This window comes from Eriocheir sinensis, chromosome 2, assembly GCF_024679095.1.
Source record: "Eriocheir sinensis breed Jianghai 21 chromosome 2, ASM2467909v1, whole genome shotgun sequence".
Taxonomy (NCBI): domain Eukaryota; kingdom Metazoa; phylum Arthropoda; class Malacostraca; order Decapoda; family Varunidae; genus Eriocheir; species Eriocheir sinensis.
The window spans coordinates 22,544,329-22,572,063 of record NC_066510.1 but is presented as its reverse complement, the minus strand read 5'-3'; the positions used below and the strand labels follow the sequence as shown (position 1 = coordinate 22,572,063).

Genomic DNA, 27,735 nt, shown 5'->3' with positions numbered 1-27,735 from the left:
AGGGGAGTCACGATGCCTCCAGAAATATACTTACTTTTGTTTGGTAAGTCTCTGCCTGTGTCTGTCTCGTAAACATAAACATTTCCTCAGCTTGTCGCCTTGGATCATCAGCAAGGCTCACTGGGAATCTGAGCATTACATTGCACCGTGAAATATCACAGACTAATCCCTATTCTTCTTCCTTCTTACCCTCCCCCTTTTCCCCCGTCCTTCCCTCAGGGTTATTAGGCGCGGCGCACGGCCTCATCACAGGGGACGAGGGACCGCCGGGTTTCTCCCCTCTGAAGACGCCCGTGTACTTCCCTGTCTTTCTTGAAGACTTTGAGGTAAGTCTTTGTGGCCACTATACAAACTAAACTTCGTTAAAAAATTAGTGTGTTTGTTATATAATGATTCCATTGTATATAGCTATAAATACTTTACTTAATTAGTAAAAATCCGGCAGTCAACAGAATGCATTACGTAATATGATCCTAGCAGTGAATGATTTGGCGCATTATACGGATAATATGATGATTCCACGCCTCAAAAATGTCAGCCAGAATAGAGAGCGCATCGCTTTATATTCTGGCTGACAATGTCCAAACTGTATTTCTGCTATTACGAGAAAGCCATGTTTCAAAGTAGTGTTTTGCCTAATTTCCATCACCCTAAATACCTCAGTTCCTTCCTCTTGGCCCTGCAGGACTTCGGGCTGAGGGTGGGAGGAGACTTGGCCTCGCCAGAAAAGATTGGCAAGAGCCTGGACATGCCCACCACCACGTCCAAGCCCACCACCACCACCGATCGCCTGCCTATCAACCCTGACGGCCTCCTCAGCCACATCGCCCTTCAGGTCAGTCAGTCGATTAATCCCGTCAGGTGTTGGTTAGACTGGTGAGTCAAGAATCTACTTAAACAGAATCACTCCCACATGTATATTTATATGGTCATTTGTCCTTCTTGTTTATTACATTCACAAAATAAATACTTAACCGTCAGGAACAGACATGCATATGTAAATAATGTTTTCCCGTAGGTGATGTGAGACGAAAATAATTAGGTGAGCTTCAGTAATGGGTCACAATATGAGAGTGAATGTAGAGAGCAGAGGCAGAGTGAGAGGCTTTGTGTGGATCTTAGTCTGAAATGACACACCACTGACAGTTCTATTCATTGTTTTGAAAAATAGTGTCGTGGCATCCAATACGTTATACAATAATTATTTTTTTATGTATCAGCATCCTTGCATCATGATGCAGAATCCCCTTTTTTTTAAAGTGTGCACAGCAGAGCAGTGCTTCTGATGGTTCCTGGGCCCCCGGGTCCCAGGAGCAACGTGATCCGAGCATTTCATTCACATTGTTTTTCAGTCTTCAAAGAGGTGGGTGCAGGGGCGGTTAGGCCAAGATGTCGGTAAGTGAGGCTGTTTTTGCCGGGAAGCCCCACCAATCAGCAATAATAAAGCAGAAAGAACTGTAGAAGTGCTAACGTGTGGATCTTGAATTTCATTATGATAAATAGCTGCGCGATTCACTTTTTTCAAATATATCAAATATTGTTTACCTAGAATTACGAGTAACTAATTAGTTTAGACCATAAAACCTCCGAAGATCAAAGAAAGATAACCTGATAGATTTCTGAGTTTATACTATTTTAAAACTTTGCAGTCAGTGACGCAGCCCCCCGGCCCCTCCTACCTCACGGATTCTTACTACTACGTGAACGACCACACGCCCAGTCCTGGCTCCGCTGAGGACTCTGATGAAGCGTACGGCCGTGACAGAGAGAACGAACAGCAGGTATGAATATTCTTTGTCACTCGGTGGTGCCTCTACCAACCCCCAACACATACTGATGATGCTGATCCTACTTTCTCGCCTTCATTACTTCAGCTGTCCTTCATCCTTGATCATTTTTCATACACCGCCCAAACATCAGCAGCAGCAACAGCAGCACCTACTACTATTTCACCTCAGAACAAATGTCACATATGTATCTTGTTCATATACCAAATACTACTCCAACAAAGGGTTAATTTCACCTTTCTGCTTGGTTCCCTGTCTGCTGTGATTCTTCAGCTCCTCGACTGCCACTCTCTTATTGTGATTATCTGTCTTTAATCAGTTATGTGTATGATATCGCCTGTGGAAGTCTATTTCCTATTATCAAAGTTCATTAGAAAGTTCTCAACTTTAATCTGTTCCCTAATGCATGACAATCGCCTTCTAACTCTATGTCACACTAACGTTTTTTCTCTTCATTCTTTTTGGCACACGTCTTTGGTTTATCCGTTAATTTTTCGCCAAATTTATGGATCACATGTTTGGGCTGGCGAGGTATACGGATGGTACACCTTTTCTCTCCGCTTGAACAGAGTTACTCAACTATTATGAACAAAGGTCCAGATAGACAAGTTCAAATGTATGCAGAGGTCCGGATAAATATTACTGCTGAACCCCAAGGTCCAGAAATAGAAAAATATAATTAAATAACATGCCTGACGATGGATTCTTGCAAGTGTATTTCCTCGGCTGACTGTAGGGCCAATAGTCAGTCGAGGAAATACACTCGCAGAAATCCATCGCCAGGACCTTCATGTTATTTAATTACATTTTTCGACTCCTGGAGCCTGGGGTCCAGCTACGACGCTCAGAAGGTCGGGATTCGGACCGCGGGCTGCCAGTTGAGTAGCCCTGCGCTAGAGTGACAGGTTGCTAGTCATTGTCTTACATTTATCAAAAGGGCTTCATCCCATTCTGTTCATCTGATTTGGTTTTCATGGGCTGAGTTTGCACGTTTTTTGTTTTTTGTTTTTTTTCTATCTGTGTGTAGCTATTCCTCTGATATCTCAAGTGCTTCGCTCCCGATCACTGCTTACCAACTCATTATTAAAACAAGACCGTTTTCTTCATATTCACGGCTAAACATCCTTTTTTTATCTTCAGGAGCTACAAAACTTGAGCCCCATATCTACCAAACCATTCGGGCAGGGAGCTCCGTCCGCCCTAGCACTAATCGGGGTCCCAGCTGCACCCGTCCACTCTCACCCTGGTGGGGTCACCCCAACACCTTTCGAAGCTACTTCTGCCCCTGCTGAGATTCCACGCCGTACTTTTCGTCCCTCTCGACCCCAAACTTCCCAGACATCAAGAAAACCCTCTCGGCCTTCTCCCTCTCCTGCTCCTGCTCCTCAGGATGTGAAACTTAAGCCTGCTTTCTCGTCTACTCCTGCGCCACCACCCACCACTGTCCCACCCACCGTCCGTCCCCGTGTGTCAACAACCACCCGCCCAAGGGTCATCCAATCCCCATCCAGATCACCCTCCCGCTCTCCTTCCCGCGCTCCTTCCTACTCATCCTCGCGTTCTTCATCTCGTGACAAAGTCGAGCCTTCCACATTATCTCTTACTGCTAGACCTGCGAGACCTCCAAAAGTTCTCGTCTCACGAAGGCCCCAGTTCGAATCCTCCCGTCTAAGCTCCCTGAGCACCACCACTCAGATACCCACAAGAGCGCCCCCCACCTCCTATCGCACACCCACTCCGCCCACCGTTCCACCTACCACCACAAGTTCCAGCGGAAGTAGAGGCTATGGAGGGAGGGCCACAAGCCCTTCAGCTCCTCAACCACAGCGAGTCAGCGAAAGAGAACGTAACAGGAAGCAAGAGGCACCAGTCTACCACACCTCCACTAAGTCGTACCGGGCACCGTCCTCACTCTACTACGGCAGAGGCACCACCACCACTGTAACGGTTCCAGCTCAGCCCGACTTTATTCAGTCAGGTGAGATCATCTTCAATAATACATAGTGGTGATGATGGTACTCGTATAATAGATGTATTTGAAGTGGTTATAGTTGTGGTAGTACTTACCAGCAGCAGCAACATCAGTAGTAGTAGTAGTAGTAGAAGTATTGTAGTAGTAGTAGTAGTAGTAGTAGTAGTAGTAGTGGTAGTAGTAGTAGTAGTAAAGTAGTAGTAATAGCAGGTACGTATTTAACCCCGCCAGACCCCTTCTAACTACTCACTGAACCTTGCAGACCCCAACATCTACGTGCCGGTGGAGTACGACGAAGAGGCCATCCCCGGGGACGCGGGCGTCGACTACCCTGTGTACCCGACCGTGCCCGACACCCAGTTCACGTGCGAGGCCCAGGAGCACCCGGGCCTGTATGCCGACCCGGAAGCTCAGTGCCAGGTGTGTGCCACTGAACCAGAGAGAGAGAGAGAGAGAGAGAGAGAGAGAGAGAGAGAGAGAGAGAGAGAGAGAGAGAGAGAATTTTTATCAGGTTTTAATCATAATTATATGGAAATACAGTAATAGCAGTAGTAGTAGTAGTAGTAGTAGTAGTAGTAGCAGGAGTAGTAATAGTAGTAGTAGTAGGAGAAGTAATAGTGGTAGTAGTGGTAGTAGTAGTAATAGTAGTAGTAGTAGTAGTAGTAGTAGTAGTAGTAGTAGTAGTAGTAGTAGTAGTAAAAATAAATAATAGTAATAGGAAAGAAATAATAATAATAACAATATCAGCAGCAGAAGAAGAAAAAGCAGTAACCCTTTGAATGGTAGTGGTGGAAAGTAAGTAGAGCCTTCCCTCCCTCCCTCCCCAGACCTTCCACATCTGCCAGGAGGACGGCCGCCACGACTCCTTCCTCTGCCCCAACGGCACCGTCTTCAACCAGCAGTACTTCGTGTGTGACTGGTGGTACAACTTCTCCTGCGACCACGCCACGAGATTCTACTCACTGAACGCACTCATATACGAAATTCCAGACGCGGATAAATACTCTAAAAAATAATTACAAGGCTCTAGTAGGTGTATAAGAGTAAAAACAGTGTCAAGTGTATGTATGTGTGTATTGATATATACATGCATACATACGTTTCGTGAGTGCGTGTCTCAGTCTGCAATAGAATGAAAGCTTCTTCGCCTTTATGTCAAAATTTACATTAGCTGCCTCATCACTGAGGAGGATAAAGATATGGGTTAGTGTATACAGTTTGAATATTTTCGTTTATTTCTCGAAATGTAAAATGATTATAATTTGCTGTGTATTTTGGAGATCTTTAACTTATTTCATAGAATTTTATGTGTATATGAAGAATCTGCTTTCTATAGATGCTGTATATAGGAGATGTTTATTTTTATATATTGTAAATAGCTGGGTTGACGGTGGGAATCTGCTCACACTCACTTTGCTCCCTGAAGCCCTTCAATGATGGCGGTGTTCTACAGAGGCAGTGCTTGAATACGTGTACTTTAGTCATTTGCCAATGTAAAGAGGCTCTTCTAGGTAACAGTAATGAAGGGTGATACCATGGCAAGGGAAATTGCCTGATAGCAGACAGCATTAGTTCCTTGAATATAAAAAAAAATGTATATGTATATTAGGCATAAAATATTGTGTGTATATTGGTAAAACATTGAATTATAATGTGTCTACTAAAACTTATGACGTATGAACATGGTGCTAGTCAGGTTTCTGCCGCTACTACTGTACTGCTGGACAAGGCTGGTGATATTACAAGAAGTATTTTTAAGAGTGGGGGATCCGAAGAGCTCAGTGGGCCCCTCAGAAAGACTTAGTGCACACTGGATTGGTCGATCACAGATGGCACTGAGTTCACGGGTGGTTTCGTTCATTTCTGTCTCCAGCTAACCTTACATGTACATTTTTGGTGTATTAGGAGTGCGCTTCAGCAGTAGTGAAAAGTAAGCCAAAAAGGAATAGAACTATGATGCTGAATTAGTGTTCATCCGCCTCTTCGCGTATCCAGCTGTCTTGTTTCAAAGATTTTTATTATTTATCCTCTGACGTCACAAGGATTGATACGTTTGCAATCGAACGGGAAATTTATGTGATGTATCATCTTTATGATAAGTTTTAAATCACCAGCATCGCAGTGCCTTGCGCTAATTCGTAAAAACGATCACAACCGTTTCCTACACACCACACCACGGGTTAGGCCTCGGCTTTGCTGTGTTAGTCTTGCTGTCACGTGTGAATGATCTCTTGAGTGTCCCTGACTCTGGATGCTTGGTTATGAGTGTAGAATCCCTTCATTTAAATCCATTTTGTTAGTATTTATAAACCCTGATTCCTGCAGTTCATGAAACTTCACAAGAATTCACAGATATGTAGTTCCTCATTCGTGCCCTCTACACACACACACACACATCAATCTTTCTTTCTTTGGTCCTTGAGACTGAGGATAAGGCTTATTGCCGAAACAAGCAGTAACTGCTGTGTTCCTTTTGTATGACTGTTTCGAAGTGAACCCTTGCGTTTCTGTCCATATTTTCAAATATTTGCTTACAAGTGTTTCCACTTTGATCGCAAATTATTAAAAGGCTGTTTCTTCAAGTATTTATTTATTTATCATCTAAATTACTGTTATTTCTTGTTGAGAATATACATAGATTTATCTTAATTTATTACAAAAACGTTATTTGTATTGATTTGTCTCCTTTTTGTGTAAGAAATCAGGAATTTCATTCGTGATTTACTGTTTATTGCTATGTCCAATTTGTGTAAGAAAATCAGGAAATTATACTTGGTCATCAGGTATCTTTATAGTACATCTCTTCTTGTGCAAAACAATAATTTCTTTCCTAAGTTCATGAAAATTATGTATAAGGTGGAATTTCTGGCCGACGAGACATCTGGCATCTTGTGTTTGGTCACTGAAGCTCCGACTCGACGCATCGAGCTTAGCTTGAAACACTCTCTGGTAGTTTCCTGTTACTGAAATTGTTACTCCTATCATCATGCCCAAGGTGAACAGTATCCCCTGTGACTGCGGTACAAATGTAATTATCATTATGATAGAATAACTAAGTAGTAAAGGATTATTGATATCAGCCGGACCGCGTAACCTCAACTCCCCCCATTTGGCAGGTTCATCTTATAATTTGTTTGTGCAAGATCTCTTTAGTGAAGTATATAAAAAAAAAATTAACGACTCGTAAATCATTGAAATTATATCTACTAGATTTTAATTATCCATGCAAGCAAACGCATGAACAATAACCATGCCAACATTTAACACAATGGTGAAGTCTCTCAAACATCTTCATTACTTCTTTTTTTAATCCAACGAGCTTCTCTAATCGTCGAGTCAGCCATTATATCCATGTGTCAAATGTTTCCGTCAGCCGCCACTTTTTCCTTTCATCTGGGTTTCTCATAGAGTTACACCTGAATCACTTCATTAGTGTAAGTATGGATGAGCCTAATTTCCTGATACATGTCCCAAACGTCGTATCCCTTTGTGTAGTGCAAGACGCGACTAGCGTGTCTGTACGCTGCTGTACACATCCAGCCCGTGATCAGTGTTTGAATTCTGTGTGCTGTACATTTGATTGTGTCTCTTGATAATAAAGCACAATGATATATTGTTTTTAGTGTTCCTTTACTTATTTCGTGGAAATTTTATCTCGAGATACTTGGGGGTTAATAAGGGCAGGGATGTATCATTCTTAATACTCGCCAAGTGAAGTGCAAGTCAGTGTTTGGGCACTTGCAACTCCAATTAAGCCGTTCGAGACACTGATTTTCATGCCTAAGTAACAGAAAGGCATTCATGGTTAAAACTTAATACTGAATTTTTTGCAGCTCCCATCTTCATATTTTATAAAAAAGAAGTCGCTATGAAGTTTTATTTAAGGCTATTTTCGCCAACCAAAGCAAATAAATCTTAATGTCTAACGAGCGGACGTGATACCGTGATTCGGTCATCCGAAGCAGACTCGACTCGGCTGGACGCACAAGTTGCTGCACTATCTGGAGCGCCAGTGGACAGTCAGCCGTGCAAGAGGAAGGATGGTGCTGCTGTTCTTCATCATCGGGAGTACGGACACTGACGGCAGTTCCTGGATGACATGAGAGGTATACCGAGTATGTTTCTTTACTGTAGGGTGATCATGTACACCACAGAGGTATGTGTGGTAGTGGGACATTTTCTCAGGGACAAGGTTTGCTTGTTGCTTAATGAGGCAGATGGTATATATTATGTATACCGGTATACCGGCAGTGGACTTGCGGTGCGAGGGGTCCAACTGTGTGGTCGAAGGTTATACTGAAACCTTAACGACAATTGATATGCCGTTATGGTAGTTGCAAGCTCGAGTATTCAGTTGACATGTGAAATTTTGTGCCTTATTGCTTATGAAACTATATAATGTTTATACATTGCACACATCAGGATGAATTAACAGATTCCTATAGATTGATGATGTTTGTTATAAATGGGTGGCCGTGTCTGAATACGGGTGTGTGGGCCTTTAGTGGTGGCATGGACTGTTTCAATGTAGTGCTTTGTACATGGGAGATGAGTGCAGAGGTAGTGTGGTTCAAAGAGATATGGCGAGGCCTTTTCAAATGTTTGTCACTTGAAGGGTTTTAATATTAGGTATTCATGATTAGGATTCTTTCAATAGGCGGGTGATTGGTGTGTCGATAAAACACTTTCTCGCTGTAGTGGACAAAACTTTTTCTGGAAAGTTTAAATGTTTTTAATCTGCAATTACCAGTGGTAATTACTAGTTTGCTGAATTCTCCTCTCCCTTCCACCTCTAGGGGGCTTCGTGGTGCAGTGGTTAGCACACTCGGCTCACAACTGAGAGAGCCCGGGTTTGATTCCCGGGCGGAGTAGAAAAATTTGGGCAGCTTTTCTGATACCCTACACTCCTGTCCACCCAGCAGTGAATGGGTTCCAGGTATTAATCGGGGGTTGTGTCCCTTCTCCTATAATTCCTTCCCCATCTGTCTCTCCAGCATATGACCACAGATGTTGCGCCGACTAAACGAAACTTTCCAATTTCCTTCCACCTCTCCATAATTGAGTATTTTTGCGAAAAACTAATTTAAAATATATAATTATAAAAAAATCTCGGTAACGGGAAAACATCAGCACCACCTCGGCCACAAGTCCCTCACCACTGCTCACGGTGAAGCTGTTACATGCATTTGTATATATTAATTTAATACCTTATATTCCTCCCATCACCCACATTTTATGCCTTACACAATCTAAGCTTTCCTTTTCATTAGATATCCTCATTAACAATCGGTGTTCACAGGACTGACTTAACCTTCTTCCAATTTCTCTGTCTCAAAATTCCTAATCATACGATGTACAGTTTCTTAGACAATCTGCTACCATCCCTCGCATGTCTATAAATGCATAATTTCTCTTACAGATGGCTGGGTTGCAACTCAAGCCATCAACACAATCCATCACCAGATGAAAGATGGGTTGACTAATCGGCGGAATGATTGACTGTTTCTTGTTAGGTAAAGGTTAAGTTGGGGACATATACTAGAGCTGCATGTGGCCCCTGGGCTTAAGTCACATTGGCCCTAGAGTCAACGGAGGGTGGTAACCCCATTACTCCAGGACACAGGGCCGGTGTGACATACTGGTTACTAAGTTTACCCTCCCCAAATTTCCCCGGTACGCATCTATACCTTGCCACTTAAACCCTTACGCACTGTTACCATTAGCTAACTGAATAATGTTTGCTGCCACAGCTGCAAGTAGTTAGCCAGACAGTCCAAAGCAGCATCAGAAGGCTAAATTATCAATCTCAAACCCTCCCTACTACAATCATCCCCCTATCATTTCTACTGTCACCTCCACAATTACCACCTTCCCAGACCTAGTATATATAGCCCTACATCCTTTATTACTAATACTACTTTTAATATTAGGGGGAAAAGAAACATGATGCATTTTCTATAATGTTATTTTCTCACCATTTCGCTGCAGGATTTACAAGTTTAGGTTAATGCTAAACCACACCCCATTCCTCCCTTCTCTGAGCTCTCCTCTACATTGTTCTCTCCCCTCCACTTGCCTTCTCCCTCTCATCCTATATCCTGGTGTGAGTGGTCTCATTTGATAACACTCCCAACACAATAATTGCTCACTTAAAATATGCAAATATTTTTTTTAGGCAGCTGTCAGTAGAATATAGAATTATACATTAAACACTTCTTGAAGTTATGTCAATTTTAATTTTATTCATTAATATCAATTATATCCCAAGGAACTGTGAGCATCCAGTATTTAAAGTAAACAAATTGTAGTGTCCCTAAAGTGTATTAGAAGTCTTCCAAACATATGGCAAGTAGAGTTCACAGCTTACTTTAAGTATGATCAGTTTTGTTTCATCTGTCCATCCACAAAGCATGAATTTTGAGGGATGTGGCACATGCACATTGTACTTCATGAATAATCTCATTTCAGGTGCATATGAACATCTGGCTCTGTAAGAGCAAAAAAAAAGTTATTTCAACAATTTTGCATGTATATCACATGGGTGATATATGAAGTAGCATGAAATATCATTGAATGTGATTCGAATGTTTTGATAATTTTCTATGATTTACATGCAATAAATAATTGAAACTACTTTTATTTGCCTTTAAAGAGGCAATGTCTATGTAGCTTGAGTTATTTAAATGGCCACTCTTTGTGTATGATCTGACATGCTGTTTCATATAAACTCTTTCTTTGATGTGCTTGTATGGTACGTTATCGATGCAACTTGGTAATTTCGAGATAGTATAAGAAAGTGCGAGTTTATGTATACAAACATTCCCATATATTATTGGAAAAAAAAAGAAAGCAAGAGTTGCAATGTGCCACATCCATGCTTGTGAGTCGACAGCAGTCATTATTAGGATTTTGTGGACATGTTGGGTGAAGAAAACACTGTATTAATGTTACCCAACTAGTTTTGTTTTTGCTTCTTCTACACAGGTCAAATGAGACACCCCAATTACTGCTCAGAGGCAAGGTTACTCCAAAATGGAAGCGTTACTATCACTTTCTTTCCAGTTAATGTTGCTCTCACGACAACGGCTGTGCACACATTGGCAGCCGACATAGCCTATGTTGAATCTCCAGTCCTTTTGTTGATGTTGGAGTTTGGGCAATGTATATGTCCCCTTGACTTTTCTCTCTCTTCTGCACAGACCACTCTCCAGCACCTTAGCACCATTTCACTTTGGCAAGTGGCCATCATCGTCAATATGGTTTGGCGTGGTGCCTTATGCCCACACTGTGCTCCATAAGCCTAACAACATTCAGGCCCTGCTGGTCTCACTGAATAGTTGCACTCACACCTGCTGCACAGTATTTGGTATACAACACTGTCCTTATCCTTATTCTTCGTCTCTACTTTTCTACACCAAATCACAACTCGCCCCCCACACCAACTATTTGATAGCCTGTGTGCCAAGTCAGATGCGGGGACAAACCGGTATTTCAGTTATGTCTTTCTCCCTTTCCGTATCTTTTTCATAATCACCTTTGCCCTCTCTTGTAACTCATCCAGGAGATCCTTGGGGTGCCCCAGTTAGGAAAATGTGTCCTCGATGTGGCAATTTTCCCTTTTGGTTCTCGAATCGGGAGTGTTGAGGTAATGGATGTAGTTGGCCTTGTTGGTTGTTTTTTTGTGCACTTAATGAGAGGCAGTGTTTCCTGATCTTATGAGCGTCAAGGAATAGAAGCTGGCCATTGGTTTCCTCCTCCACTGAGTACTGGATTTTTGGGTGCACTTGTTTTATTCTCTCATTTAGCCTACCATATCTTTCATTGTTGGTGATGACCAGCACATCGTGTATGTATTGGAACCATTTTGTTGTTCTTATTGACAGTTGTGAGTAGCGCTCACTTTCCAAAATTTCCATGACCTGGAAAGCTATCACTGCACTTTATGGTGACCCCATCACGAGGCCCTCTTGCTGGTGATATTCCTCACTGTTAAGTGAAACGGCCCAAACCCATGCACACTGGCACTAATCTTGCGTCAATTTTAAGTGCAGTGATGACTTTCCTGTTCATGGAAGTCCTGAAGAGTGAACACTACTAGCAACTGTTAACGAGAACAACTAAATGGTTTCTATATGTACACAATGTGCAGGTCATCACTGACCACAAAACAGATATAGTGAAATAAACAGTGCACACAAAAATCTGTACGTAGGAGGAAATAAATGGTCACCTTCCATACCTTGGCACTGACAATCATTGGAAACTGTGCCTCCTATTAAGTGCACAGATAACTGACCAACAAGGCCAATTACATCCAATTCCTTAGTGCCCACGATTTGAGAACCAAAAAGGGTGTGATGATTGGGTTCAATATATGAGTTTTCTGTATGTGGAGTGACTGAATGGAAATTCCCACAATGAGAGCATGATCTCCAGACTGGGGTACCTCAAGGGCCCCCTGGTTGAGATATGAGAGGGGACAAAGGTGACCATTAAAAAGAAAGACATGGAAAGGGAAAAAACAAATGGAAATACCAAAGTGTCCCCAAGTCTGACTTGACACAGCCTCTAGGGAATGCCTTAAGTCACATAGGTATGGGGGGAGAAGTTATGAACTGGTGTGGAAAAGTAGAGACAGAGAATAAAGAAGTGTTGTATACTAAATACTGTATGTCGGGTGCAAGTGCAGACGTAAGGCACCACTACCAAACCAGTGCGCGGGTGGAGGATAGTGGCCATTTGCCAAAGTGGGATGATGCAATGGTGCTGGAGAGTGGCCTGAGGAAAAAAGAGAGAAAAGTCAAGGAGGCATTATACAAACCACAAACTTTGAACAACAAAAGGACTGCAGATAATATGTACCATGCCGCCACCAAGGAGTGCGCGGCCAGGAAGGAAAGTAAATGTAACACCTTACTGTCTGCTGCTGGGATATGGACAAAGGGGTATAGCCTGACTCCTGAGCAGCAAATGGGGTGTCTAGTGAAAGTGCAACTATTCACCTTAATACAGCGTTTCCTTCCTCCTATTTTACTCCGCATAGTTACTTCTTCTCAAGCAATCCTGTGGAACACCAATCATTACTTTGTCAACTTACTATTATAGAGAAATAAGGAATTTAATTTGTACTTTTTCAGAGTTTACAAACACATCCAGGCAAGTACAGGTGGGATGTTGGAGCTTCAATGACTGAGTGGGAGTACAGCTTGTTGGAGGGATGCTACACCAGACAGGATCCATCGAGTACTGCGCCTGAAAGCAAGATTTAAATGAACACAAATAATGAAACCCTGCTGGTCCATCAGAACTCATAAGGCTATTAAATTTACCAGTGGGAACACTTTGCTTCCTAAATTTCTCAGGAGTCTTTTCTAGATATCTTCAACTTGGTAAATTATGCAAAGTGTATGCAAAGTACACTTTACAAATTCTGCCGTGTAGTTTCAACATTAAAACTGCAATAGCACTAATTGGATCAAAAGTGTAACTTTGAAGGCTAAATAAATGACAATTAAAACTACTCATCTGAATCCATATCCTTCCATTTCCTCCTCTTCTCCAATTAGAACTGCATCAAGCAGTGCACAAGACTTGCCATGGTGACAATTGCAACATTTTTTGCTGCCACACTGCACCATATCAACCATAGGTACAGGAACTTTGAGAATTCAGAAAAATTTACAAGTATGCCTATGGTGCATTTGGGCTGGGTTTTTTTAGGCTGATGTTATTGTGGGCTGTTAGTGTATGTCCCTTAGCCCAGTGGTGATGCAGGCAGAATTGTTTAAGTGATGCCTATTGAGGCACATGCTGCCCTACGATTAACCTAACCTAACAAAACCCCAAACAGTTACTAGAGGCTTGACTCAGAAAATTCATATGTGCTTCCTTACTAATGAGACTGTCTATACAACAAAGTGAGGTCATTCTCTGTTGATTTATCCCATAAGGTGCTGGTTATCATGTATTTGAAGATATCCTAAACTTAACCTAACCTAATAAAACCCTAAGCAGTCACTATAGGTATTGAATCAGAAAATTCATATAAGCTTCCTTACTAATGAGACTTTCTATACAACAAAGTGGTCATTCTTTGTTGATTTATACCTTAAGGTTCTGTCAATAATGTTTCAAGATAACAAACTTAACCTAAAAAAAAATAATAATAATAATAATAATTACTATAGGTCTTGACACAGAAAATCTATATATGCTTACTGCAAACACATGATAGCCAGCACCTTATGGCATAAATAAAAAAGAATGACCTCACTTTGTTGTATAGTCTCATTAGTAAGGAAGCATATACGAGTTTTCTAATTCAAGACCTATGGTGTTTGTTTTGATTTTGGTAGGTTAAATTTAGGGTATCTTCAAAAACATGATAGCCAGCACCTTATGGTATAAACCAAAAAAGGATGACCTCACTTTGTTGTACAGAAAGTCTCATTAGTAACGAAGCATATATGAATTTTCTAATTCAAGACCTATAGTGTTTGTTTTTGGTTTTGTTAGGTTAAGTTTAGGGTATCTTCAAACACATGATAGCCAGCATCTAATTGTATAAATCAACAAAGAATAACCTCACTTTGTTATATAGAGAGTTTCAATAGTAAGGAAGCCTATATGAATTTTGTGATTCGAGACCTATAGTAACTATCGTGTTTTGTTAGGTTACTTTAGGTTAAGTTTAGGGTATCTTGAAACACATGATTGCCAACACCTTATGGTATAAATCAACAAAGAATAACCTCACTTTGTTGTATAGAAAGTCTCATTAGTAAGGAAGCATATGTTAATTTTCTGAGTCAAGACCTAGTTTTTTTTTTTTTTTTTTTTTTTAGGTTATGTTAGGTTAAGTTTAGGGTATCTTCAAACACATGATAGCAAGCACCATATGGCATAAATCAACAAAGAATAATCTCACTTTGATGTATAGAAAGTCTCATTAGTAAGGAAGCATATATGAATTTTCTGTCAAGACCTACAATGTTTGTTTTGGTTTTGTTGGTTAAGTTTAGGGTATCTTCAAACACATGATAGCCAGCACCTTATGGTATAAATAAACAAAGAATGAACTCACTTTGTTGTATAGAAAGTCTCATTAGTAAGGAAAGATATATGAATTTTCTGAGTCTAGACCTATAGGTTTTATTTTGTTTTTGTAAGGTTAGGTTAGGTTAGGTTAAGTTTAGAGTATCTTCAAACACATGATAGCCAGCACCTTATGGTATAAATCAACAAAGAATAAGCTCACTTTGTTGTATAGAAAGTCTCATTAGTAAGGAAGAATATTTGAATTTTCTGAGTCTAGACCTATATGGTTTGTTATGGTTTTATTAGGTTATGTTAGGTTAAGTATAGTCTTTAATAAAGTGGATGATAATTGGGTTTTGGTTGTAAAAGAGCCAGGCAGGATACGTAGCAACATTAAAGAACAGTAAAGAAATAAGACAATAACAAGTATCAATTTGGAGGGATCACAAAGGTTAAGTTATGGATTTCAATTTCAATAACAAGATCAGTTTGTTAAAAGAAATTAAGTGGAGAAGAAATCTGGGCCCAACCAGTAACTAAGAGCAAACAGAATAAGACTCATTATTTGATGCTTTCTATACAGTGATATTTTAATCCTAAGCCAACCTTTTAAGTTTATTTTTGTTGATCTTAAAAAATCAGACTTTTTAGGTTTACACTGGAAAAAACTATAACCATTTGAAAGAAAAAAGCATCCTATACTATTTGAAAAAATTTAAACTAGTATAGAAAACTAGACCCAGCCACAAAATGTTTATTTGGTTTAACCCGCAAACTGCTGTACGCCTTCTGGGCGGCTGAGCGGTAAGCTGCTGTAAGCCTTCTGGAAGCGGGTTTCAAAACAAGAAAGAAAAAAAGTTTGCCATGACTGCCAGATAATGCAAAACATTTTAAAATAGAAAAAAAAATCTGGATACAAATATTACAACAACACAGATCGAGTATATGTATTGTATTATTTTATTTATGTTTATAACTTAGATTTATTTGATGAAGGTCAATCTCGCTGATATAGCACGCAAAGAGGCAGCGGGCGCACTCAGAATCCGTTAATGGTCATTTATGTGAAGAAAACGATCTCTATAAGCAGCTTCTGATTCTACTGACCATTATAGAGGGCAGCCACTATAAAATATGCAGTTGATACCATCTGAACAGAATCACCAATAGGCTAATATGCAGAAAAGGGAGATTGGCTGTCTGTGATCACTAAGAGAGGACTAATAAGGATAATGAGAGGGGAAGACCTACGTATCCTGGCCAGGTAGTATTCATACATGGCTGTGGACAGATGGCAGTACATTTCTTATTAATTCTCACTGCAGTAAGCCTCTGGGTGGAAATGGCAAGGGTTACCTTGGTGGTGGTGCTGGCAGGATCTCTGTGGTGATGGTACTGGTCATGGCAAAGCAGCCTCTGGTCTTCCTCATCACTGGGACAATCCATGTGTCTGTTGTGACTATCATCTGTAACAAGGAACTGTGTCAACAATGTGTTATGTTGGATGCAACCAGGGTGTGGTCGATTTTTTCAAACTCCTCCTCCGACTCTAATTTAAATGACTCCAGTAAATTTAAATGTTATGATCCGGACGACCTGACTCGACGACTCCAGGAAATTATATATATATATATATATATATATATATATATATATATATATATATATATATATATATATATATATATATTTTTTTTACCATCCTTGGATATCACTTAGCAATTATCCTCCATGATAGAATTAAATATACACATTAGCTCATGCAAAACACCATAAAATATGGCAAAAGGATACCTGTACTATCTGTTGTCAGGGTGGTTGTGTTGTGTACGCCGCCTCCTTCCTTAAGGTATATCCTCAAGAAAATACAAATACCAATATTCCATGACTGTTTGATTGGACATATCTTCCTTCTCCCAATTTGTAAGAATCTCCATGAAGTGAAATCTTTACTAAAAAAATTATACGTAAGTCGGAGGAGTAGTTATATTTTATTTTACCGACGACTCCGGACTGACTCTGACTGACTCTCGACCGATTCAACTTGACTCCCGACTCTCATTCGACCACCCTACCAACCGCCAAGCCACTACTACTGACCTCGACACTCCCTTAGCAGTAAAGGGAGTCGGAGTCGCCATATTTTTACGACTCCCGACTCGACATCGACTCTCTGACTCCCATTTCTCCGACTCCTCCGACGACTTCTGACTCCAATCGACTTCCCGACTCGCCAACTCGACCGACTCCGGCCAACTGACTCCCGACTCCACACCCCTGGATGCAACACATAATTAAAGCAAACATTATCTGACAAACAGGTTACATTCCTAAGAAACAGCTCATTAAGCAAAATATTGTTATAAAACACACTGTAACAAGTTACAATGGAGTTTGCTTCCAGAACGCCGCTTTTTCACAAATCAACCCATATCAACTCTTTTTAGCTACATCTGAATTCATTTCTGTGTACTTTGACTCCAAAACCCTTAATTTACAAATACATTTTATATGATAAAAATAAACTTCCCATCATAAATGTCATGAGATACAAAGCATGTGCTCTGTACCTCACCCTTGCAGCCCTCCAACAAGAGCACTACACATCAATAAAACTGTTCTTGTCCCTTGTCAGGCCACAACTGAAAACAGAAACTGGAAGATCCATCTTTACTGTGTGCCAGGAGTAAATCTATGCATGAGGTCATTTATTGAGCAGTGTTCATGAAAAAGGATGGTGCCATGTAGTTTTTTGCTGAGCAGCTCAGGAAACAAGTTGGTCATGTAATTATTTACCCTACAGCAAAATCAGTAAAATATTAACCTACTGCCATTTAATGATTTACAAACTATTTGTAAACATCCTGAACTCCCTTTCACCCAACTTAACCTAATAAATAGTAGCATCACCCTTAATTTTTGACAGCAAGACCAAGACCACACACTTCTTAGTAGACAACCACTACGATTTTGACACGAGGCAACAAAGGTTATAGAAAAAGGATTCGAAAAGAGTAGACATGATCTATTTTTGGCACATGATTGAGATGAAGCTTACATTTTGTGTTTAAGTGGCTATTCACCAAGCAGAGCATGTTCTTGGTTTGCCATCACTAGTCTACAGTGAAGATACTGTTTGTTAGGTTAAGTGGTGATAAAGTGGAGGTTTGCTTATTACATAGTTCTTGACTGATTGAGTGGCAATATGTTAAAATCTCCTGAAAATTTTGCTAAGGTGTACGCTAAATAATGACAAGACACTGACTTATATGCCAAGCTCCTCGGCAAACAACTCCACAACATTGATTTTATTTACCAAACACAGCAAGGTAAATAACCTCACCCTATCAAAATGGTAGCCTACCCTAGTATCACTGCAGACAGAGAGTGTACATCCCCTCTGGATTTGTGGAGAGTCAAGGCGTGGTGGTTGTTTGAGTATATCTGTCTTCATCACTACAGTTATTATTAATATTATGAATTCACCGTCACGTAACATGTGACTGAAGATCGATTCATGTATACCCAACAACACTAGGGCTGTGAATCTTGAGCTAAAGTTGTTAGATTGTGATAAGGTAGATATTTGCTCTTTATGCACACAAGAGATGAGTCTGGACTGAAAGGTATAAGTAATGAATTGACTGTTCTACTTATTATTGGTTAAGTGAATGATGTGCATTCTCTCCGTTAATGGCTCTGTAGTGGAGGAGAGGGTAATGACTGGAAGTGGTAAAAGAGGGAGGAGTGTGCTTGACAGGTATCAGCTTATGGCAAGTACTAGGTTTAAAGTTGTCCAAGTAAAAAATTTGTCAAAGCAAATTTTGGAGTTTGTAATATCAATCAAGGGTAGTAAAACGGGATATTCTTTAAAGCAAAATTTTCTTGCATGAACATTTGCGAAGTGAGGTTCACCAGTATTACTCTTATTTGTGCAAAAGATTATTTATTCCGTTCATACAGTATTAGTGCATATAATAAATAAGGTAGTTAGGATGGCTTTAATAAGCTTGTTAAAGGCAATATATGTAGTTATCAAACTTGAGACAGAAGAGCAATAGGTTGTTGTTGTTGTTGTTTTCAAACTAAACCCTTCAAGTTGTAAATATTTTCCATATGTACATTGCTTATAATTAATAACTTTTGACATTCAGTCTGTTGGGGAACAGAACTTACCACCTGTCAATGACTGATATGTTGGCAGCAGTGGCAGGCAGGTAGAAGAGCCTCATCATAGCACACTGTCAGGGCCCGGAAGGATGAAATCCCAATTCATGAGTCGACTGTGTTTTCTCCAGAATGTCACAAAGTCCTGCAGATAAACCATGTGAATAAGTTCTCAGAGTGTAGTTCTAAAGGAAAGGAAGTAATAAATACAGTGAAGGAGTAAATACATGAAATAACATCAATATGTTTTTATTATGAATGGAAATAATTATTACACGGACAGAAGTATGATATAGGTGGCAAAATTTTGCGGATTGATGATTTTAGGCAAATGTATTGCTGGTGACGATTACTTCTCTTGTATGAGAATAATCTAAAATTACCAATATGAATCATAATGTATTGAACAACTTTCTTTAATAAACATTATCAAACCCCATATCATCATTTTGTGTCTTTCACTCATGACTTCCTGATTATAACATCAAAAATTAACTGAAGTCTTGTTTCCTCTTCATACCTACACTCCACATACTCATTAGTCTTTCATATGTTATAATTATGCCTCATTAATGGCATTCCATTACACTCTTATGTATAATTTCCACTTTCATGCCTCTAGACATTGGAAAATGATGAAGAAAACAGTAGATAAAAGGCAAAGTTGGGGGTACAGTATATGCTAAGTTGTGCATGGCCTCAGTTCCTGTGGACACAAGGCAACTGTTACCACAGCTTACCCTCCGTTTCCCTAGGTACCCATTCATCGACCAGCACGAAAGGGAAGATGACCAGCTGGGTGAGCTGGGCGCTGACAACCCTAGGCCAGGATCGAATCTAGGCCCGTGGTTTCATAGCTAAATGTGCCAATCACTATACATCCTGACACTGGTAGGTGTAGTGAGGATAGCCTCATACAGATAATTGCCAGGCAAGCCTTTGATCTCTATACACATGATTCAACTGAATAATAACACAGGGATACCCCCAAAAAAATTTGTAAGTTGTCTAATTTTTTTCAACTGATTTTCGACAAATATGTATTGCTGAATTAAAAAATGACACCTGTTTCTCTGGATAAAAAGTTGACATGTTGATAACTCGTAGCCAGTTGAAACAAGCTAGATGATTTTAGTGTCAGAATTTGTCTTTTGCCTTATAGTTTTCGAATAAGAATGTTGTTTTCTTGAGACACGTTTCTATTTTGAAAACCAGCACAATATGTGTTTTTGAGATTTCGTAAAATTTACCCCCCTTGGAAAACTTCTTCTGGCAGGAACGATCTGTATTACACACAACATCAAAACTAGAGAAAACAATCAGAAACATGCTTAACTAGAAAAGTTAGAATGATTCAGGGGTGCTTAACATATCCTACACACCTATAAATGTCACTTGAATGGAGGCATGTCGAAAAATGGCTCAAAATGGGGTGACTTCAGACACTTAAATATAACTACATATTGTGGGGTGACTAAGATGGGGTTCCCACTATTCCGTTTTCACGGATCCGTCGAACGTCAGTGACGTCATCAACGGAGCCCTTCCAGAGATGAACTCGTTAACTTTTGGGTCCGTAATGGCGGTGGTTGGGTGCCAGTCCAGTGATGTTGAATATTTTACATATCATGAAAATATGAAATAGAAATACTTAGCTACAAAATAGCATATACAAGAATAAATTTCTAGTGAAATGCATCATGATAAAATCTGATAAATGAGATGTAAAATAGTGTGCTCTTCAAAGAGCCCTAACACACTTGAATGTTGCCCTACCATTATAAAAATTCCTTGGTGATTATGTAATCATTCAGCTTCCAAAAAAAAAAAAAAAATTGTGCTCTACATCTTATAGTTTTTTTGTAATATTTTTTTTTTTTTTTTAATTATTGACCATTTTTTACTTCCCTGCTACTACTGACCTGAAATGTGGGAGCTTCTTTCCCAAGATTTTTGCCAATTTTTATCCCGGTTCAACATTGTCCGAAGTAACCCCCGGAATGTGCGAACAGGCTCAGATACGTAAACCCAACGAAATATAGCCACTGTCCGAAGTCCCCCCAGACATGGGGTGGCTTCGGATACCCATATTTTTTCACTTAGCACAAAAACTATTAAGTTTCGTGAAAATGTTGCACAATTTAATGATAGCCCTTAACAATACAGAGTAAATGCACACTCAGCATAGATCCTAGGCCTAGAAACAAAAATTTCATAAGCAAAAGACCTTGAAAACTGTCCGAAGTCACCCCGGTTTACCTTACATGTAAACTGTAATTCCTGGCCTTCTTTTTGCCAATAAAATTCTTCACAACAAGAACAAAAAGCCTTCCACGCTTCCAGTTCCACTTCATTCACTGAGTTTTCAAACTCTGGATCTCTGATAAGCTGACGGAGTTGAGGACCGCCAAAGATGCCAGCTTTCAACTTCTCCATGGTCGATCCTGGAAAAGCATGGCACAAGTAAGTGAAGAAACCACCATCCTTGTCCAGAGCGTTGGTGAACTGTTTGATCAAGCTGAGCTTGATGTGCAGTGATGGGAAGAGTATCACGTCTCTGTCCACCAGAGGGTTGTTTATGAAGTTCCTTGCTCTACAAGGCACCAATTCCTCCTGTACAAGCCAGTCCTTCTTCGTGTAATGTTGAACTTTGTCCCTACTATCCCACATGCACATAAACCAAGTGTACTTGGTGAACCCGGACGGTTGTCCCAACAAAATACATAAAATACCAATTAGTCAAAAATTGGCGCATGTAAACTCTTCAGAATTCGTTTATTTAAAGAAATAAGAAAGAATTTTGCCTCATATAAGTAGAAAATACCCATACGTGTAAAAAAAAAAGGAAAAACATCATGTGGCGATAGATAAAAAAGTTGACCTGATTGAGCAAAACCAATGTGATTTTTGGATTCAGCACATCAAAATTGTCCTAAATCAGCTAAAAAACTTAAGACAATAAATTTGTTGTTGGCCAGTGTAATCATATGATTTAACTTGTACTGTAGTAGCAGAAGAAAGGATGAGAAAAAAATGGAAATATAGCTTGAATCAGAGGAAAGAAAATGAGAGGTAGGCATTGGCATGTGAAAGACTGTGTGAAAAAGAGCACATACAGATTTGGAGGGTGAATGAAATCTCTACAGAAAACAATAGTAGGAATAGCAGGGGAGGCTGAGTACTACTGATACATTATCTTTATGGTGTTTAATTATCTGGTTGTTGCTTATCTGATATAAAACATATTTTTGCTTGGCGTGGAAGTGGTATCTGCTTTATATATTGTGTAAAATTATCTATTATTTTATTGACTATGGAAGAGATGGCAATGGTTCTCAACACCTTATGGCCCTCTGGAAATAATTACTGTGCTATCCCTGACAGCTGCCAGTAGCCCTTTGGGGAGTAAATTAAGAATGGCTGTGAGCAGCGTGCTTTCCATTTATCCCTTAAAAGGGTAGAAGAGGGAGGGAAGAGCTCCTTAGGGGTGAACGTGGCAATATGAAAGTAATAAACAATGAATGGAAGAGAGAAGTGCTGGAAGTATTTTGAAATGAAAAGTAGACATGTTAGGAGACAGTGAAGCACACCTAAGAGAATGTGGTGTGTAGGAATGTGGAAGCAATTAGGAGGGAGGTTGTGGGAAATCTTAGGAGTGGTATGGCCATGGATAGAAAAGAGGAGAAGGGAGGAACGGAGTGAAATATTGATCTCCCCACGAGTTTGGTCAGAAGTGAATGGGGATAGATGATGAGGATCAATGAAAGTAGGGATGACTGGTAAGAGGTACATTGTAAAGTATATAGACGTGAATGTGAACAGAAGGTGAGTTGTAAGGAGTTCGTTAGCCAGGACAGCTAGTAATGCATGTTAAATGTCACCAGGAAGATCAGCGTACGTCATTTTGCTGCGAGTGAGACGCCGTTACCATAGCAACGATGAGGCTTAGTAAAAGGACGACCTTTATCTCCACTCTTGCAGCACTCTTAGAGCACTGGGCCCATATACATAAAACTTGTTACCACTAGAAAACAGCTGTTAAGACTGACATATTCCTGCTAGCCTTAACATTTTTCTGTTAAGCGCGAACAGATATTCACAAAACTTGTTAAGGCCTTAACAGCACTGTTAGGGTAACAGCGGCAGGGAGCACTTTACCGCGTAGCAAATAGCTGTTAGCAGGATTGCTTATGTTCTTATTGTAACTCCTCCTTAATTTGTTGACCATTTTTCTTCATCCAAAAAGGATTTTAATCAGGAATGATAGGATTAAGGCTTGCGCGGATACATAGATGTGTTTGTTGGATTTACGAAGAAAATTTTAATATAGTTCCTCACGGATAGATACAATATGTTAGTAAATGCCAAAACATTTCCCGTTTTCTTCTGTAGCAGCGCGAGAGAAAGTTGAAGTTTCAGGAGAGACAAAATAATACCTAAGATAAAAACGAAGTGAAAACATCTTTTGCAGCAATAATTCCGCGGAATTTTTTTAATTCTTTTTATTAACATTGACATTGAAATCAACAGATTAATGCATATAAACACTTCACATTGTCGTGAGTAAAGTTGGCACCCCTGAGCCGAAACTTAACAAACAGCTGTTTGCTAGCCAACAGTTTCCAAGTTCCGCTTTCTTTAAACATCTTTTTTTTTTTTTTTTTTTTTTTTAAATCTTCGCCTATGGCGCCGGTAGGCCTTCGAAGTGGGGCCTGATGGTCAGCCCCAGCCCGCTGTTGCGCAGGCAAGTGTTTATAGTGGCACCATCTTGTCTTACTACTAACTAGCAGAAATTGTTAAGACTAACAGAAAAGGTTTATGTATACAGGGGATTATTCATGAAAGAGTAGCCTACTAATTTTGAGATGCTAACTGCTTATTTCTGGACAAAATGTGATGCTGTTTATTATGGATAGTATTTTCCTCTGGAAATCACTAAATGACTGACTTTTTAATGCCTTTTGTGCACCCGCTGCCGCAGCCGCAAAATAGCTCACAGAGAGGTTCAACTTGGGGGACCCATGGGGAATTGGGGTTTTTGGGTGGGGGAGCAGTTTTTGGGTGGGGGAGCATATTAAGTTAAATATGGAGAATCACTACGCGCCTTCAATATTGCTTCCACGGGAATAATAACTTTTCCAAGGTATTACATACTGTTGTACTACTCTAGTTTTACCGGCGGATCAAACATATACTGCGTCTACAAGTGATGATAAGAAATATGTATATGTAATCTACTCCAACCGAACTTTACATAACCTAACCTCAAATGGGGGGGCTTCGTCCCCTTCGACCCTCCTCCTAACCAGGGGGGGTACAGCCCCCCCCGGACCCCCCACATGTATGATGCGCCGGTAAATCTAGAGAAGTACAACAGTATGTGAGACTTGGGAAAGGTTATTATTCTCGTGGGGGCAATATTAGAGGAGCGTAGTGAATATGCGACAGAAATTATGTATTTAGCACGTGAAAGAATTATTATTATAATGCATTTTCGTATATGTTTTACCTTGGGGAGGGACCAGGGGGGCAAGCCTCTTTAATTACAGTTAGGTGGCTTGGATTTTCTAAGTCCATTGTTATTGTTTCACAACTGCCTCTATACACAGACTGAGCCTCATACCTACCTTGCAGTGCACCCTACAAACTAGTTCCTAAGTCAGTGCGCATAGGTCGTAAAGTTCGGTTGGAGTAGTTTAAATATATTTGACATATGGCGTGGCCCGTCAAAACTTACGCGCCGCGGGACAGATTGGGAGGGCAGTGGTGGGGGGAGGGGGGGGGGGCAGTATGCCCACCATCTGATGACATGCCTGACACTCGTCAACAGATTGAATACTAGGTCATATTGGAATAGACTACAAGAGTATGCGTTAGGGACTTTCCTTACTTTCGAGACTAGGGAATTTTTCCTGATTTAGGGATTTTTCTATGGGAAATTTTGGAAGGCCATTTTTCAGTGATATGGGCTACCCCCCCAATACCCCGGTTCCCCACAGGTCCCCAGGCTTGTCTTGGGGGATAGGGGGGGCAGGGGTGGTGGAGGGGGTGGGGTGGTAATTCTTAAGATTTACCCAAAATCATGCAATTCACTACATCTATCACCAAAAAAACATGGGATAAGATTCGTTTTAGGTCCGTGCCAGTATCTCATTACCTACCTTATGAAACATCACTATCTCTTCATATATCTTTTCTACAAACCTTCAACAGTCATGGAAACGCTTTGCAAATCCAATTCAAGGACTTTTTTTTTACTCTTGAAAATAGGGGATAATGTTTACTAAAGCGCGTCGCCTCCCCTGGTGCTGGCCGCGGCGGCGCTGCAGCCGGTGTTGCGAGAAATACCTCCTAGCTGAAATAAGTCACATATACATGTGGGGGGGGGTCCAGGTGGGGGCGTAGCCCTTTCCTGGTCGTAAAGTTCGGTTGGAGTAGTTTAAATATGCTCCCCGACCCTAAACCCTCTGCGAGCTATTTTACGGATGCGGCGGCTGCAGCGTCGCCGCGGCCAGCGCCAGGGCGACGCGCTTTAGTAAACATTATCCCCTATTTTCAAGAGTAAAAAAAAAAAGTCCTTGAATTGGATTTGCAAAGCGTTTCCATGACTGTTGAAGGTTTGTAGAAAAGATATTTGAAGAGATACTGATGTTTCATAAAGTAGATCATGAGATACTGGCACGGACGTAATACGAATCTTTACCAAAACATGAACCACGTAAGAACATCGGTGGTTGGGTGAAACCGTAAATTGTCCAAAAATACTAACCACACACATCCAGGCGGGGGCGGCGGGTGGGCGGTTTCTCGTTTGGTTAGTGGAGTGATTTCTACCTCCCATTCTCGCCTTCTCGCTGCTTGACAAGAAAATAGTATGTACGGTGCAAAGCTGCCAGGAGGAACAGCTTGACGACGGCCGCCAATGGTGTTGAATATAAAGGTCAGCAGGTGCAACGGGGATGGACAGCCGCCACAGGTGTGCTTCTTCTTCTTCTTTTGAGCTCATAAGCTTTTACCGTTGCCAGATTATCTTACTCAGAGGTGCCTATGAATCGGTTTCTGGCCCTTAACTGTTACCAAGAAACACCAATAATTAACCATTTAAACGATAACCATATTTGAAGGCAGATATTTGGGTGATGAAAGCAGTTTTGTGGTCGGAAATCGGCAAACATAAGAGGTATTGTACGACAATCTGGCACGTTGTTTAAAGTTCACCCTGCACCCTTCACCCTGACTTTGCTTTTCTTTTTTCTTTTGTTTTCTTCACTTTAACTTATTACTTTGGTCTTCAGTCCTAGTACAAGTGGGCGTTGATGTTCTTGTGGCGCAGGCGCAGAAAACGGGCGGGCAAAGGTCACGTCTTCGATTAAGGACGTTGTTTTAGTCTCTATATATACACTATTTTCTCTTGATTTACGAGAGATTTGAAGAATTGTAGAATAGATATATAACAAGAAAAGAGCAGTTGATCAAGTAAGAGATGAGATTTCAGTGCATTTAAAATTTTAACCAATCTTACACCAATGGCCGTGCTTTCATGCAGTTAACAGAAGGTTATGCTAAAATTCAGTATATTAGAAGGTATCAGAACCTAAAATTCATTATATAGGCGACCGATATGGCTGTGAGACTAAGGGAAATACACATAAACAATTAACACATACATTTAACATGGCTTTTGTAGGAGTTTTGGGCGTTCTCGTGGGAGGTAGTTTGACAAAGCCTCTATACCAGGGCTACTCAACCATTATGAGCAAAGGTCCAGTTAGACAAGTACAAATGTATGCAGAGATCCGATTAAATAGTTGACCGGACCTCCAGGAGTAGCAAAATATAATTTTACATTATGAAAGTCCTAGCGATGGATTCTTGCAAGTGTATTTCCTTGACTGATTGTAGGGCCTACAGTCAGGCAAGGAAATATACTTGCAAGAATCTATCACTACCAGGACCATGTAAATCAGTTATATTTTTCTACTGCTGGAACTTGGGGTCCAGTTACAACACTCATAAGGTCCGGATTCGGACCGCGGGCCGCCAGTTGAGTAGCCCTGCTCTATACGATAAATGTGAAAAACACCCATGAGAACGCTTTTAACCTCTTCCTTGGACCTTTAGTAATAATTGATATGAGAGTCAGAGATGCGTAGGCTACATCTAAAATACCGACCCATGAAGAAAGGGGGAGCGTGAGAGCTAGTGTACTTGTTTGAAAAGCGCGGGGAAAGGTGGGCAGGAAATGATGTCCAAATCATACATAAGAACATAAGAACATAGGGAAACTGCAAGAGGCCGGGTGGCCTACACAGGGCAGCTCCAGAATCCCCCCCACTACTCACGGTGGGTGAGGTGCAGTTTACAGGTGTAACCCTTGACCCACTTGAATACTTCGATCCGATCTGGGTCTTTCCGGTTATACGAACTATCGACTTTTTATTTTTTTTTGCATTTTTCTAATGTATTTTTTTACGTAGAATCCGAAAATAACATTGGTTTTTTGGAGAAATGGATAGATAAAAAGTTATTCAACTTTAAAGTTATTTATTTCCTATGCATTACTGAAGAAATGCAAACTTTTATTTTTCCTTTCTTTTATCAAATGTAAGACATACATTCTTTGATGTTTTCAATCTTTTATCAAATAAAGAACTCTTTTCCTTTCTTTTATCAAATGTAAGACATACATTCTTTGATGTTTTCAATCTTTTATCAAATAAAGAACTCTTTTCCTTCAAAAGAATTACTTTACGTCAAAATTACTTATATCTA

General features: G+C 40.4%; 1 protein-coding gene and 1 long non-coding RNA gene across 9 annotated transcripts; one reads left to right on the top strand and one right to left on the bottom strand.

Annotated features, from left to right (window-relative positions):
• LOC127001367 (uncharacterized) lies at window positions 1–13,279 on the top strand. 4 transcript variants are annotated; one of them, XM_050865922.1, is made up of 10 exons: window positions 1–43; window positions 220–326; window positions 686–835; window positions 1,650–1,781; window positions 2,928–3,765; window positions 4,022–4,179; window positions 4,587–7,865; window positions 8,556–8,695; window positions 9,179–9,272; window positions 12,897–13,279. In XM_050865922.1, exons 1-7 carry the CDS (start codon window positions 13–15, stop codon window positions 4,773–4,775), a joined length of 1,605 nt encoding a protein of 534 aa, XP_050721879.1. In that variant the 5' UTR covers window positions 1–12; the 3' UTR covers window positions 4,776–7,865; window positions 8,556–8,695; window positions 9,179–9,272; window positions 12,897–13,279. The 4 variants fall into 4 exon arrangements, with proteins under 4 accessions (XP_050721879.1, XP_050721874.1, XP_050721880.1 ...); XM_050865917.1 differs by lacking the exon at window positions 8,556–8,695; XM_050865923.1 differs by lacking the exon at window positions 9,179–9,272.
• On the bottom strand, window positions 9,709–27,323 carry LOC127001378 (uncharacterized). 5 transcript variants are annotated; one of them, XR_007755242.1, is made up of 4 exons: window positions 27,306–27,323; window positions 18,973–19,108; window positions 16,153–16,262; window positions 9,709–13,011 (listed from the first exon to the last, which is right to left on the bottom strand). It is a non-coding gene; the product is annotated as an uncharacterized LOC127001378 (long non-coding RNA). The 5 variants fall into 5 exon arrangements; XR_007755222.1 differs by lacking the exon at window positions 27,306–27,323 and adding an exon at window positions 25,733–25,968; XR_007755223.1 differs by lacking the exon at window positions 27,306–27,323 and adding an exon at window positions 25,125–25,477.
• Between the last annotated feature and the right edge of the window lie 412 nt (window positions 27,324–27,735).